At 33.4% G+C, this 12,933-nt stretch overlaps 1 protein-coding gene across 1 annotated transcript in view; it reads right to left on the bottom strand.

Annotated features, from left to right (window-relative positions):
- Positions 1–2,618: 2,618 nt before the first annotated feature.
- Positions 2,619–12,933, bottom strand: part of LOC129220186 (lysine-specific demethylase 2A-like) — a 101,058-nt gene continuing 90,743 nt past the window's right edge. Inside the window, exons 15-17 of the mRNA XM_054854544.1 lie at positions 11,329–11,559; positions 9,047–9,196; positions 2,619–5,151 (exon numbers count right to left, since the gene is read on the bottom strand). Coding sequence (XP_054710519.1) covers positions 3,712–5,151; positions 9,047–9,196; positions 11,329–11,559 — 1,821 coding nt within the window. The 3' untranslated portion in view covers positions 2,619–3,711. The remainder of the gene's footprint in view (positions 5,152–9,046; positions 9,197–11,328; positions 11,560–12,933) is intronic.

Here is a 12,933-nt window from a genome sequence, read left to right as displayed (position 1 = left end):
ACAATTTTGATGATTCTTACGTCAATCGATTTGTCTTAACCTTGAAAGTATCACTAAACCCATGACAGTAATAAAAATTCACCATGGCAACAACCAGTCGCCATATTGTCAGTACGGGATCGTGTTGTACGATACCTGCATGCGGCAAATGCAGGTTGAGTTTTAACTGCCTGAATTTTTTGAGAACAAGTCTATTACGAGGCGTATCCGGAAAGTAAGCACCGTTTCGTTCTAATGCCGCTGCAGCGCTGCTGTCGGCGCTCAGTGCATGCGTACTTGTTTCCTCTGTTCATCGGCTACAAACTCGCGCCATTACGGTTGATTTGTCTTGCATTTACTGTGGTCGTATATAATGTTTAAAAAAATCGATGATCCCGCCGACTGTGAAATTCGTTCTGTGATCCGGTTTTTGAATGCAAGGAACGTTAAGCCATCCGAAATCCATCGTCAGATTACAGAGATTTACGGTGAAAGTGCAATGACTGATGGAATGGTGCGGAAGTGGGTAAGACAATTCAATGAAGGACGGACAAATGTCCACGACGCAACACGAAGTGGGCGGCCTTCGCTTGCGACTAATGATTTGGTTAACAGAGTGGATGAGAAAATTAAAGCGAACAGACGAGTCACAATGACAATGCTTGCAGATGAATTTCCACAAGTTTCGAGACCTGTTTTGCACGAGATTGAAACCGATCGTTTAGGTTATCACAAGCTGTGTTCCCGCTGGGTACCAAAAATGCTGACGGATGAGCACAAAACAAAGCAACTTGGCAGTGCTCTGACAATTCTTACCCGGTACAATGATGAAGGTGAGGAATTTTTAAACCAAATCGTGACCGGTGATGAAACTTAAATTCGCCATCTTACTCCAGAATCCAAACAACAATCGATGGAGTGGAGACACACAAGTTCCTCCAAAAAGCACAAATTCAAAACAACGTTTTCTGCGCAAAAAATCATGTGCACTGTATTCTGGGACACAAAAGGTGTTTTGCTTGTTGAATATTGTCCCAGAGGTCAAACCATCAATGCGGAACGTTACCTTGCGACTTTGAGGAATCTTCGGCGAGCTATTCAAAACAAACATAGAGGAATGCTCAGTGAAGGAATTGTGTTGCTGCATGACAATGCTCGGCCCCATACTGCTCGTGACACTCAAAGACTATTTGAACAGTTCAGTTGGGAGCAGTTTAATCACCCGCCGTACAGCCCAGACTTGGCACCGTCTGATTTCCACCTGTTCCTGCACATGAAACGAGAACTTGGAAGTAGACGCTTTGCTTGTGATGACGAAGCAAAAAACGCTGTAAATTTATGGCTCTCTTCATTGGTGGCAAGTTTCTTTGAGGCAGGTATAAATAAGCTGGTGAGCCGCTACGACAAGTGCCTCAACAATGGTGGAAAATATGTTGAAAAATATTTTAAGGTATGATCTTTCATGTTAACATTAAATAATCTTTAAAAAAAAAATTATAGCTTTTTCTTCAAAACGGTACTTACTTTCCGGATACGCCTCGTAATTCAATTTTCATCTCTAACATGCTGGGCGACTGAGTTTTGCGACGTGTACTTTCTTGATGGGTTTTTTTAGTTTTATGAGAAAGATTTGACTGACGTTTCCCGGCCTTGTGTCATCATGAGTTAGTTGTACAGGCTGTTTATATTGCTGTGGTTGACTTAAGTTCGTGCACTTTTGCTAAAGGTCAATAGCTTTAAGACGAGTTGGGTCCCGAGGGGGACTAATAATCCGTAGTTTAGACAACCGCAAATTACTTAATAATCCTCACAATATGAACTCTCTCAATAAAATGATAAGCTTGCGATATTTAAAGTCTTATAATCATAATAACTAAGACAATTAGTGTAAAATTAAAAACAATTATTAAATAGAAACAAAAAACCTGACTGTAACCCCCCCCCCCTAAAAAAACTAAAGAGAAAAAAATAATAAGCCCAGTAGTTTAGAATGTTATTAAATACTAATGAATAACTACACCATTGAAATAGTTTTATAATCAATACACACACAAGACAAATCATAAATTCAAAAGCAGAATCGAAGGATCAACAGTCGGGGCCCATTCAAATTTTATGGGGTTCCTTGATTGGTCAAAAAGGAATGAGCCACGACTGTTGATCATCCTATTCTGCCTGGAAAAAAATGTTGAGAAGGCCAGAACCCACCCAGGGCTGTTGTGCCACTGACGAAGGAAGGAAAAAAAATTATCAATAAGATTCACATTTTGCCTCTGCATAGCACCAATCTGTTCTTGTCCAAACCAAGCATGTGATTGAGGTCACCAAATGCCGTAATTCTTTGTTTACATCTAGTCTATCTTTCCCCTGAACGAAATGTAGTTCAAATTTTTAGGTTTTAGTAACGGTCGCTGTTTGAATAAAAAAATATTTTTGTGAAAGTATCTTTTGTTTTTGAAAGGTGTATTTTTGTTACATAGTCTTTGAGAAGGTACCAATTTTTTCAAGTAGGAAGGCATCAATATAGTGTGGTAAAATTGGCCTGTATTGGGTTCAGGTGACATCTAGGCATTGATATTAATAAAAAGGAATTGAGACAATTATTAAACTACAAAAAATAACATTCCAGAGAATTATTTGGAGGTAAACATATGTTCTATTTACAAAATCAAATTCACAAAATACTGAATAGTACATCTTTTAATATTTACAAGTCAAATGTCGTTAAAGAAACAAGTTTCGAGTACTACATAATTTTCTTCTGAAAGAAATTTCGTTCAAATGTCAATGAAGAAAATGTCATTTGCTGAAATGAAAAAGCAATTTAAAAATAAAAACATACTACAGACAAAACGATTTGAAATTTTACCACTAATGCTTTTAGCAAGGTCTGTCAAACAAATATAACAATAGGTGGCTGCAAGCTTAAAAATCAGTCTGAGTAGTATTTTGGATTGTCTTATGCCCAGAAAAAAGAAATTCTACAATTAATCTACATGAAATTTTACATTACTTTTAAAAACTAATTATGTGTGAGAATAAATGCATTTTAATTTTGGAAAATTAAATTTAAAATAACTTGTTTAAAGTGCAGAAGCAATAGTGAATTTAAAAATAGTTTGGAGAAGTTAACTGGTAAAAGCACAACTTTAAACATTATTTGCATGTAATCAAAGTTAAAAACTTGTAATTAAAATACTAATCTTTGAACAAAAAGCCCTGCATATGATGAGCAGTTTTTAAACTAAGTAAAAACTAACTTTAAAAGTAGACAGCAGTAAAATTTCATATAAATTACTTTTTAAAGGAATTAAAGAATTAATAAATACCCTTTTGAAAGAATAGAAAAAAGTTGGGAAAATAACAAATAATCAGCTGCTTTACATAAGCTGCAAAATATTACCTAAGTCATCTCACAGAATTAAAATATCACAATAGTACAAAGACTAGTGTATCTGAAAATTGATTCAACTTCTTGAAAAATTAAATTGACACACCTTGCTGCTGGTAAAAATATATTACTTACCTAAATATACATAAATATGTGCACAGGTACAAATATGCGAATAAATGTATAAGTTATGTACATGGGTGCAAATAAACATGAATGTAAATGACATTTGCAATCACACATATGAATATACATTTAGGCATGTAATAATTATGGTGTTAATAAATAAAAACTTTCTCAGTGTTTTGAAATTATGTCAAAAGCTCCATCAGGACATTTGGCTAAACATTTCTTTTTATAAATTTTGCCTCTTTCTGCACGAGAGTCTGTCGATTCTGACTGACAAATTTGAGGCACGCAGCTTCGGTGACCTGTCCACAGTCCCTGAGATCAAGATGCGCAAGATTTGAGCACCTCTTCAACGCTTCGAGACTCGTATCGGTGATATTAGAGCACGAAGACACGTCAAGGGACTGCAGACGGGCAGATTTAGCAGCACCCAAAACTGCTATGCCCATATCGGTGACCTTATGGCAGTGACTGAGATCAAGTCTAGAAAGAAGGGGCAGGTGATGAGCCATCAGACGCACAGACACGTCGGAAATATCTGCACCAGGCAATTTGACTTCCACCAGGTGGCGCAACCTTGTCTTGTTCTCTATGAACCCCGGCCTGGAGTCGGGAGGAGCGGAGAGGAGGTCACGGATCACAGAGTCATTCAGTCCCTCTACCCAGCTAAGGTCTAAGGATCTCAGCAGTGGACAGTTACAGGTAGATAAGGCTGCTACAGATGCTGAGGAACATCCACTCAATACAAGTTCTTTCATTTGTGGCAGTCGAGCGATGAGCCAAGCCAGTTGTCGCCGAGATAGATTGGTCCAGCTCAAGTTCAAAGTCACCGGCTGCCGCCTGACTATCCCTATCAATGTGTTAGCAGTTATTTTGCGCCTCGTCAAGTCCATCACGGTCCAGAGGCGAGGATCACAAGACCACCTGTTCCATCTTTTACATACGAACTGGCAGGCATAGAGATCTTTGATTGGTAGAAATCGAAAAACGGGAAGCATCACTTCCTTTTCCATGGCTAAGTTTTCTATACCTGCACAAGAATTTCTCATCTTATCTTCATTATTGTCTTCTACTACTGGAGCTGGTCTTACTACATACTTTGGTTTCTTCAAATGAGGGCTATCTCGCAACATGGAACTGATTTTAGGGTTTTGAGCAATGGAAGTTTTATCTAAAGTTTTTTCAGATTTCAAATATTTTTCGGGGGACACGGACATGATTTCTGTTTTACCATCTTCAGGTAAAACATGAGGAACTTCGTGTTTTATCTGTACATTCCCAGTCAACTGCAGTACTTTCCCATCCTTCACGAGCGGTTTCGAGTTATTTGCCTCTTCACATTTCCCAAAGCTTTTTGTCTTGATGAGTAAATTTTTCTTCAATCCTTTCATATTACGAAATAATCTCTCTCTGGCTGTTTCACCATGCCTTCTTAACGGAACTCCAAGAGGCAATTTTGCTTTGGCACGAATTTCAAATTTTTCATTAATGTTCTTGACTCTCAAAACTTTTCCATGCTCATTTTTAAAGGATTTTTTGAAATGCATGGGGAAACGGGAACAAGAGCGAACATGAGTAGGTGAGCTAGGCTTTTTAATTTTATCATAAACCTCTTTATTTGGCAGTGGTTGACTTCCAATGTTCATCTCTTCCTAAAATTAAGATAATAAATGACTGAATATGACTGTGTGTGTAAATATAACTGTTCATTTATTTTTTGACACAGGTGCTAAGCATATGCAAATGGCCATGCAGGTGAGTTTTGCTTTAAAGTGCAGGGAAGAGCTGAAAGTAGCAAGCTAGTGTTTAGTACCCAAAACCAAACAAACCATATAAAAAAAAAAAAAAAAAAAAATTCAAGCAAAAAAAAAAAAACTTGCCAACTCTTGCACGAAGAAAGGAGGTACTTTAATAATTTTGAAATAATCTTCTTTGTGTGTAAAAGTTTACCTTATAAATAGTAAGAATCTCCTGATATTCCAATAAGGTTTAATGAATTTTCCACTAAAAGCAAATTCTAAAATTTCTATACTTTAAGATATAGTAATAATAAAAGTAATAAAAGAATGGAGGAGAGAATGAAAGTGAAATGCACACAAAGACAAAATCCTCAAGTTGGCAAGCTTGAACAGAAAAATAAATCCACAATGACACAAAACCAACAACCACATGCAAAAAAAAAGCATAAGGAAAGAATGAAGCAGCAAATTTAAAATTATAATTTTATTTTTCAAACAATATTATTAGTTAAGTGCAACTTCTTAACAAACATTTATACAATCAACAAAAATGCAATATCACAGAAGTTAAGTGCAGCAACATTATTATAACATGGAACAAAGAAAAGCACATGAACAAAATAAATAAAAATACACAAATAATAATATTAATAACAAAGACCATCATAAATAAAAGAATGACAAATGCAGTCTCTGCAAATTTTACGTAACAGCAAGCAATGCAAAATTGTATTAAACAGGGACTAAATTTTAAATTTTTCAAGCAGAGGGTAGACTCCCTTGAAAGCCAATCTTATGTTTGAAAAGGATCCCAATTTTTATGGAGAAATACAGCAATATTGTTCGACTATTACAGCTTTTTTGTATTCCTACAGAAGTTTGTGTTTGACGTCTTATTCTTACCAAAATCTTTAAAATAATTATTAATTTTCACTGGGAAGTCCCACCACACTGCCATAAATTTTAGCCCCTGATTCAATATTTCTTTGTTTCTAAATCATGTGAATTATTATCACTGTTCCATTAATAGGTATATCCAGTTTATTTAATGAGAACTGATAGTGAAAGAAAAATATGGCAATGTGATACTTAGTCACACTATTGTCTGTTTGGCACTGAGATCATCGGAAATAGCACCATTTCGAAACACTCAACAATCAGAATGCGCATATACATTAATAATTCAACTCTGAATAATATATCGAATATATACAAATGATAAAAGAAAAAACAAAACCTACAGTTTTGATCTGTATTTCTGAATACAACTAACATCTTCTTGGTTAATTTTAACAGCACATGATAAAGTTTTTCAACAACAAATAAAAAAGGAATTCAGTATAGACTCAGCATGGAACAGAGCTAATTCAGAAAACTCTGAGAACTGAAAACTTAAATAAGAGAAGTAAAACGAAACTAAGTAAATAAAAGTGATGACAAGCCATGCTAATGAAGCAGCATCTCCATCAGTGCATTAAAGGACAGATCCACAGTAATCTAAAAGCAGGCAAATGGACCACTTATAATTATAATAAGTTCAAATGCAATGCTTAATATTTTTTTCTTCTCACGATAAGGAGTTCAAAAATAATCTTCAAAAAATACCCAAAAATGCAAAATAAATTCCCTTCTGCAGAACGAGGAAAATATGCTGGGCTAGTAATTTTAGATTTAGATATAAAACTGCAATTTTGTCTACCTCCATTAGCTTTGAAACAATTATTTGACATTGCATAATCTGTGTGTAATGCACAAACAGAAGAGATTTTGAGCCTTAATTTTTAAAAATGAAAAAAAAAAAAAAAACTTGAATGCCAAATATAGTGGAATTACCATGGTTAACAACATGCCTGAATGCAATATAGTTCAGGTGACTTTAGCAAATCAGAATTGACATTAATAAAAATTTCAAATCAGGTAACTTATGAATAAAAGCAACCCTAAAAACTAGATTAAAAAATGATGTAAAAAAATGCCTCATCCAAATCCAAATATCTTATAATGCAGGAAATATTTATGCCAACTTTATAAATTTGGTTAAAGAATCATTTAGGTCTTCTAAAATATTCAGTACTGAACCTTGAAATTGAAATAAACAACTTGTTTATGTAATAAATTTAATAGAAATTATGAAGGAGTTTGGGTATTTTTTCAGGGCAAATAACTTTGAGAGGACATATTTGTAATAGCTTAAATTTCCCAGGAACAAACATTCATACACATTTTAAATGAAATGCTTTTAATACTGAGGAAACTTAAACCACATATTAAATGTCAATGACTTTTTCTTTAATTAAATCATGATAATTTTACCTTCTTAAAACGCTGCGATTCTGGGTAGAAGTACTTTTATGAAATGTAAGGAAATTAGGTATAGAGCATAACAAATCAAGTTGCAATTTAATGACTATATTTAATACCTGGGCAATTCCATGGGAAACTGACAGACATTTTTGAAGCAAAACCATACGCATTATTTAATATTCAATGCACAATATACATTGTAACAACAATCTTTTACGGTGGAATGAATTCAATGGCATAATTAAATGCTCAAAATACATTTTGGAAGATTAAAAAAAAAATTGTTAAAAGCATAGTAACTGACAGACATACTTTTTTTTTTTTTAAATGTCAGTCAGTTACCATGTTTTTAATAAATATTTAAAAATCATTGAAAATGTGTTTTGGGAACTCAATCGTGCCCTTAAACTCAGCTTAAAAAATACAATGTTCTAGCGTAAAAAATTGTTTTCACAACATATATTTTGCGCTGAATGTTACAAAATACATATTGTTTTTCTTCGAAAATGTGAGTCAGTTACCCCTAGAATTGCCCATTTCCAAATTGAATCACTTATACTCAATCATGGCAATTTATATTAAAACATACCTCCATTTTCTATTACGTCGCAGTATTAAAAAAAAGAAAGCAAAAATATACCATCCTCATATTTAAAAATGAGTTCATTATTTCTTTACAGTACTGATAGGTTTCATGAAAGCAATTAATAAAATCAAGATTTCATTATAATATTCAATACATAACTATTGGTAAAAAAGCCTACTCCAAGAACTTGGAATTAATACAACAGACTTTGAATTGAAGAGTGTAAGGTAAGTGAATAAGTAAAACTTGGACAAACTGACTCATTATACAATGCTCAGAGTAACTATAAATTATGAATGCGGAATATGTTCAATTATAAATGGGCAATTCTATGGGTAACTGACTGACATGAAGTAAAACAAAAGGTATTCTGTAACATTCAACGCAAAATATATGTTGTGTAAATGACCTTTTGCCCTGGAATATTGTGTTTTTTAAGTTGAATTTAATGGTATAGTTGAATTCCTGAAATACATTTGAATGATTTTTAAATATTTATTAAAAACATGGTAACTGACTGACATTTTAAAAAGTATGTCAGTCGGTTACCATGCTTTTAACAATTTTTTTCAAATCATAGAAAGTGTATTTTGAGAATTAATCATACAATTGAATTCAGCCTAAAAAATACAATATTTCACGAGAAAAGATTGTTTTTACAATGTATATTTTGCGTCGAATATTACAAAATATATATAGTTTCGCTTCAAAAATGTCAATCAGTTACCCATGGAATTGTCCATATGCTATGAATAATAATACTGCTACTTTATAAAAGATCATGAAAAATGCCTAAAAAATGAGATTCCTTTCAAATGAGAATACCCTCTATTACGGTAAAGGGATTTTAAATGACAAGAGTCTGTATGAAGCTTAAAACCACCCGGGGTCTCATATCCTTCTTAATATTATTCTTACCTCCTTTTCACACAATGTTGCAGTGTACTTTTTAATACCAGAATGAATGGAATGTGAAGCAGGGAGACAAATCGTGCTGTTATCTGCTCTTTCAGATAAGTTCATATCTTCAAAATTTTCTTGTTTAAAAGTTTGGATCTCAGCTTTTACCTATTAAAAAAGATAAAATAAGGCAATCAGTTCAAATGGTTAACAAATGCATTCAACAGTATGGGTTTAGGGATTTTTAACAGAATACTAAGTAATTACAGTAAACACCCCATTATCTGGGGGGGGGGGGATTTTCCATGAGTTAATCAACAACCGGGAACATGTATTTTTTCAAAAAGCAAATACAGTAAAACCTTTCCTAACGGGCACCCCTCTTATGCAGACAATTTTTAACTCTCCGATTCCAAGGCAAATAACATTATTAAATCCCTGTCCAGCGGACACCTCTCTTTTGCGGACAAAAAAAAATGTGTCCTGTTAGTGTCCGTGTTAGAGGGATTTTACTGTACCAATACCTGTTTTTTGTCAAAATATTGTACTTTTAAACCCGGCTGTTTTAGATTTATTTATTTATTTTTTGTGCATTCTTCATAGACATACTTGTTCCTTATTGATGTTAAGTTCTGTTGTACAAGAATACAAATCATTTTTACTTTACTGTAGATATTTTTGCTGTTTGTAGAAAGTATTATGCATCAATACAGCTAAACATAGCTGCCAACATATCAACTTTAAAAATCTTACAATGCTTGCCGTGGGTGTATTTGTACACTTTTTTAAGAATACAAGTGTGCACTTTAAAAATATTGTGTAATATTTTTCTGTAAGATGCATCATTTAATATTAATCTTTAAAAATATTCTTTTGGAAAAAATTAATAACTTGCTATATCATCTTACTTTTTCTTTTGTAAATTAATTCAGTCAGCTGCTTTTTCTGAAACTACTTTAACTGGAACTTAAGTTTTCTTAAGTTGCTGACTTAGCAACATTCAAAAATTTTATTTCAATAACTTATACAAAACAATAGTTTTTTTTTTTTTTGTAAGTTCTTAATGATTAAAATGTTCTCCAGGTTATTATCAGACAGAGAACTGCACAGCTCTGTCCTCGCCTTTCACTACTGAATATTCTTTTGTGCTCTGCATTGCCGTGAGGTATGGCTAGAACGGAAGGCATAGAAAAGGAGAGCCTTTCATACTTCAATGAACCATTGACATCAATAAATTTCTTCAAAGCAGCCTATTTTTTATCCATCCTGTCCCTTTTCAGCACAACATCAGGCAAATTATCTGTTTGTACAGAGCGAAATTCTTTTTGGAGCTTATCTTAGGCTCTTCATCTGCAGTTTCTCTATTCTTCTGAAGCAACATAACAGGAAACTCATTAAAAAAAGTAATGCCCACATATCTAAAACCTAATTATCTTACAATTATGCAATAAGATCTTACAAACTTATAATAGCTCCAAAAATCTTACAATGTAAGGCTAAATCTTAGAAGTTGGCAGCTATGGCTAAGTTTCAGAGAAGGATAATTTAAATCTTATTTGTCCTACATTTTAGCCTTTTTGCGGTTTATCGCAATTTTTATTATCCTCTGCACCTATGACACCCAACTCCATGGATAGCTAGATTAGTGGTGCCCAACTTAAGGCTTACAAAACAGACATATTTTACAACCTCTCAAAATGACTATGAAACCCATTCCAGACACTTCAGTCATAATACTCGCCAAGTCAGTTTAAAAAATCACTTCTTCACATCACTGCTACTGAACCATCCTTTCCTTTCCTCCTGTTTAAGTTTCTAGATACAGGCAAATATTCGCAATGTTACAAATTTAGTGTCAAACACTCAGAAATGTGTTTCTGAAAAACAGTGGCTAACTTTGTGTTAATGAAATATGCATCAAGTGGTGATGGTTATTCTTAGTTCCTAATTTTCTTTCCTTTACTCGTTGTCTGACGTTATATAAAAAATAAGTTAAAATACATTTTAATTGTATGTGTCTCTGGTCTGCAAGATTAGTCTTAATTTGACATGCGGGTAAAATAAGGCAGGGCACCACTGATCTAGATCTAGATTAGTGGGGATTGGGCTGGGATCAATATAGTTCAACTGGGGATAAGACTCAATTAGAAAATATTTACTACAAGTTTAATTTTAACATTTTGGAAAAGCTTACGGGGATAGTCCGTACGGGGGTGCAGATGAACATCAATTTACAGTATTGGTGTAAAATGTCTCTTAAATTGGAATCAATCAACTCTCTAAAATTAAAGAAACTTTACCTTTTTCTTCTGTGGTCCTAAATCTAAAGGTTCTCCTTCAAATATTCGTTTGTTAATTTCCACCATGTCATGAACCATCATGTCTTGAGAAACTGTTTCAATTTTTAAGTGACTCAAATCAATTTTATCTTCAGCAACTGCCGATACGTCCATAGTTCCATTTTCACATGAAGATGCAGATAACCTCGGAGCATCACCTCCTTTCGAAACCTTTCCTTTCATTTGACGTGGCTTCAAAAAAAAAAAAAAATATTACAGAAAAATTAATACTGCAAACCATGACAATTTCAAATAGAAAATTGACATTGCTAAAAAATTCCTGGAGTTCAGAAAGCTTGAAGATGCAATGATTAGGCATTTTACGACTGTAAGCAATTCTCATTTTAAGCAATGAGAAAAATATTTCCACATTCACATAAATATTCTCTATTCTTTGTTGATTTCACATATTTCTATTAAAATTTAATAATAATACGGATAGTTTTAGTTACTCCATAACTAATCCCGTTTGATTTTCAATCAAAAATGTCAAAAAAAAAAAAAAAAAAAATTTTGTCATTTCAAAATTTACTCATAAATACATGTATGAGTACATAAAAGCAATAAAAGAATTAAGTTTGAAATAAAATAATTTAAATACAGTACCACAGTAAAAAAATCTTCAATTATAACTCACAGTGTTTTTTTCCAGCAAGACTGAAAACAGTCTACGTAAAAAAGAGAAAACCCACATATTTGCCAAGTTCAACTGACAAAAATTAGGTGGAATAAACTGTAAACTAATGTGAAGGGAGGAAAACGGATCTTTGACAAAAACTGGACCCATTAGGAAATTCTTAATCGAAAAATTTAGCAAAAACATAAGGTGAAAAAATGGATTTTTAACGAAATTAATAAACAGCGTTTAATGGCACAAAAGTAATTTTCATGAATTTTAAATTTTTAAAGCATTAGCAGGGATGTGCCGACCAAAACTCCCTTTTGGAGCAATCTTGGGAGCAGGAAAATGGTGAGTTTGGAGCAGCTTGGAGCAGTAAAACGGCGAATATGGAGCAGCCTGGAGCAGTAAAATCACAAGTTTGGAGCAGCTCCGCAGCAGTAAAAATTTAAATTTTGCATCAATTTGGAGCAACTATGTATATTTCAGGGCTAGAAAAATCCTTAAAATTTGATATGCCTTTCCGAGCATATTTGTCTAAAAAATACATACCCGAATATAATTTTTACATGCACAGTTTTTTTATTGTATTATAACAAATATATTTGAACTAGTCATATAGCATTAATCACACAAAACACTACTTCAAAAGTTTTATATCTGAATAAAGAATTATTTCAATATAAAACATTGATACCTATAACTTTGATATCTATTTTTAAAATTTGTTAGCTTTTATGTTCATTTATACATGTAAACGACATAAGATATATAAGGTTCATTCAAATGAGACCAGGTCAGTGCATCTAACTTCACATTAGACGTTAGACGATACCTCTTAACTGCATGTATGGAGACACCACATATTAGTAGAGAGACTGACGCATGCACAACGTTTCATGTTGCACAGTGACAGTGTGGTTTAACGACGAATAGAAGGTGGTCAC

Source organism: Uloborus diversus, chromosome 4 (assembly GCF_026930045.1).
Source record: "Uloborus diversus isolate 005 chromosome 4, Udiv.v.3.1, whole genome shotgun sequence".
Taxonomy (NCBI): domain Eukaryota; kingdom Metazoa; phylum Arthropoda; class Arachnida; order Araneae; family Uloboridae; genus Uloborus; species Uloborus diversus.
Note: the sequence above shows the minus strand (reverse complement) of the source record. Positions and strands in the feature narration are given on the sequence as shown.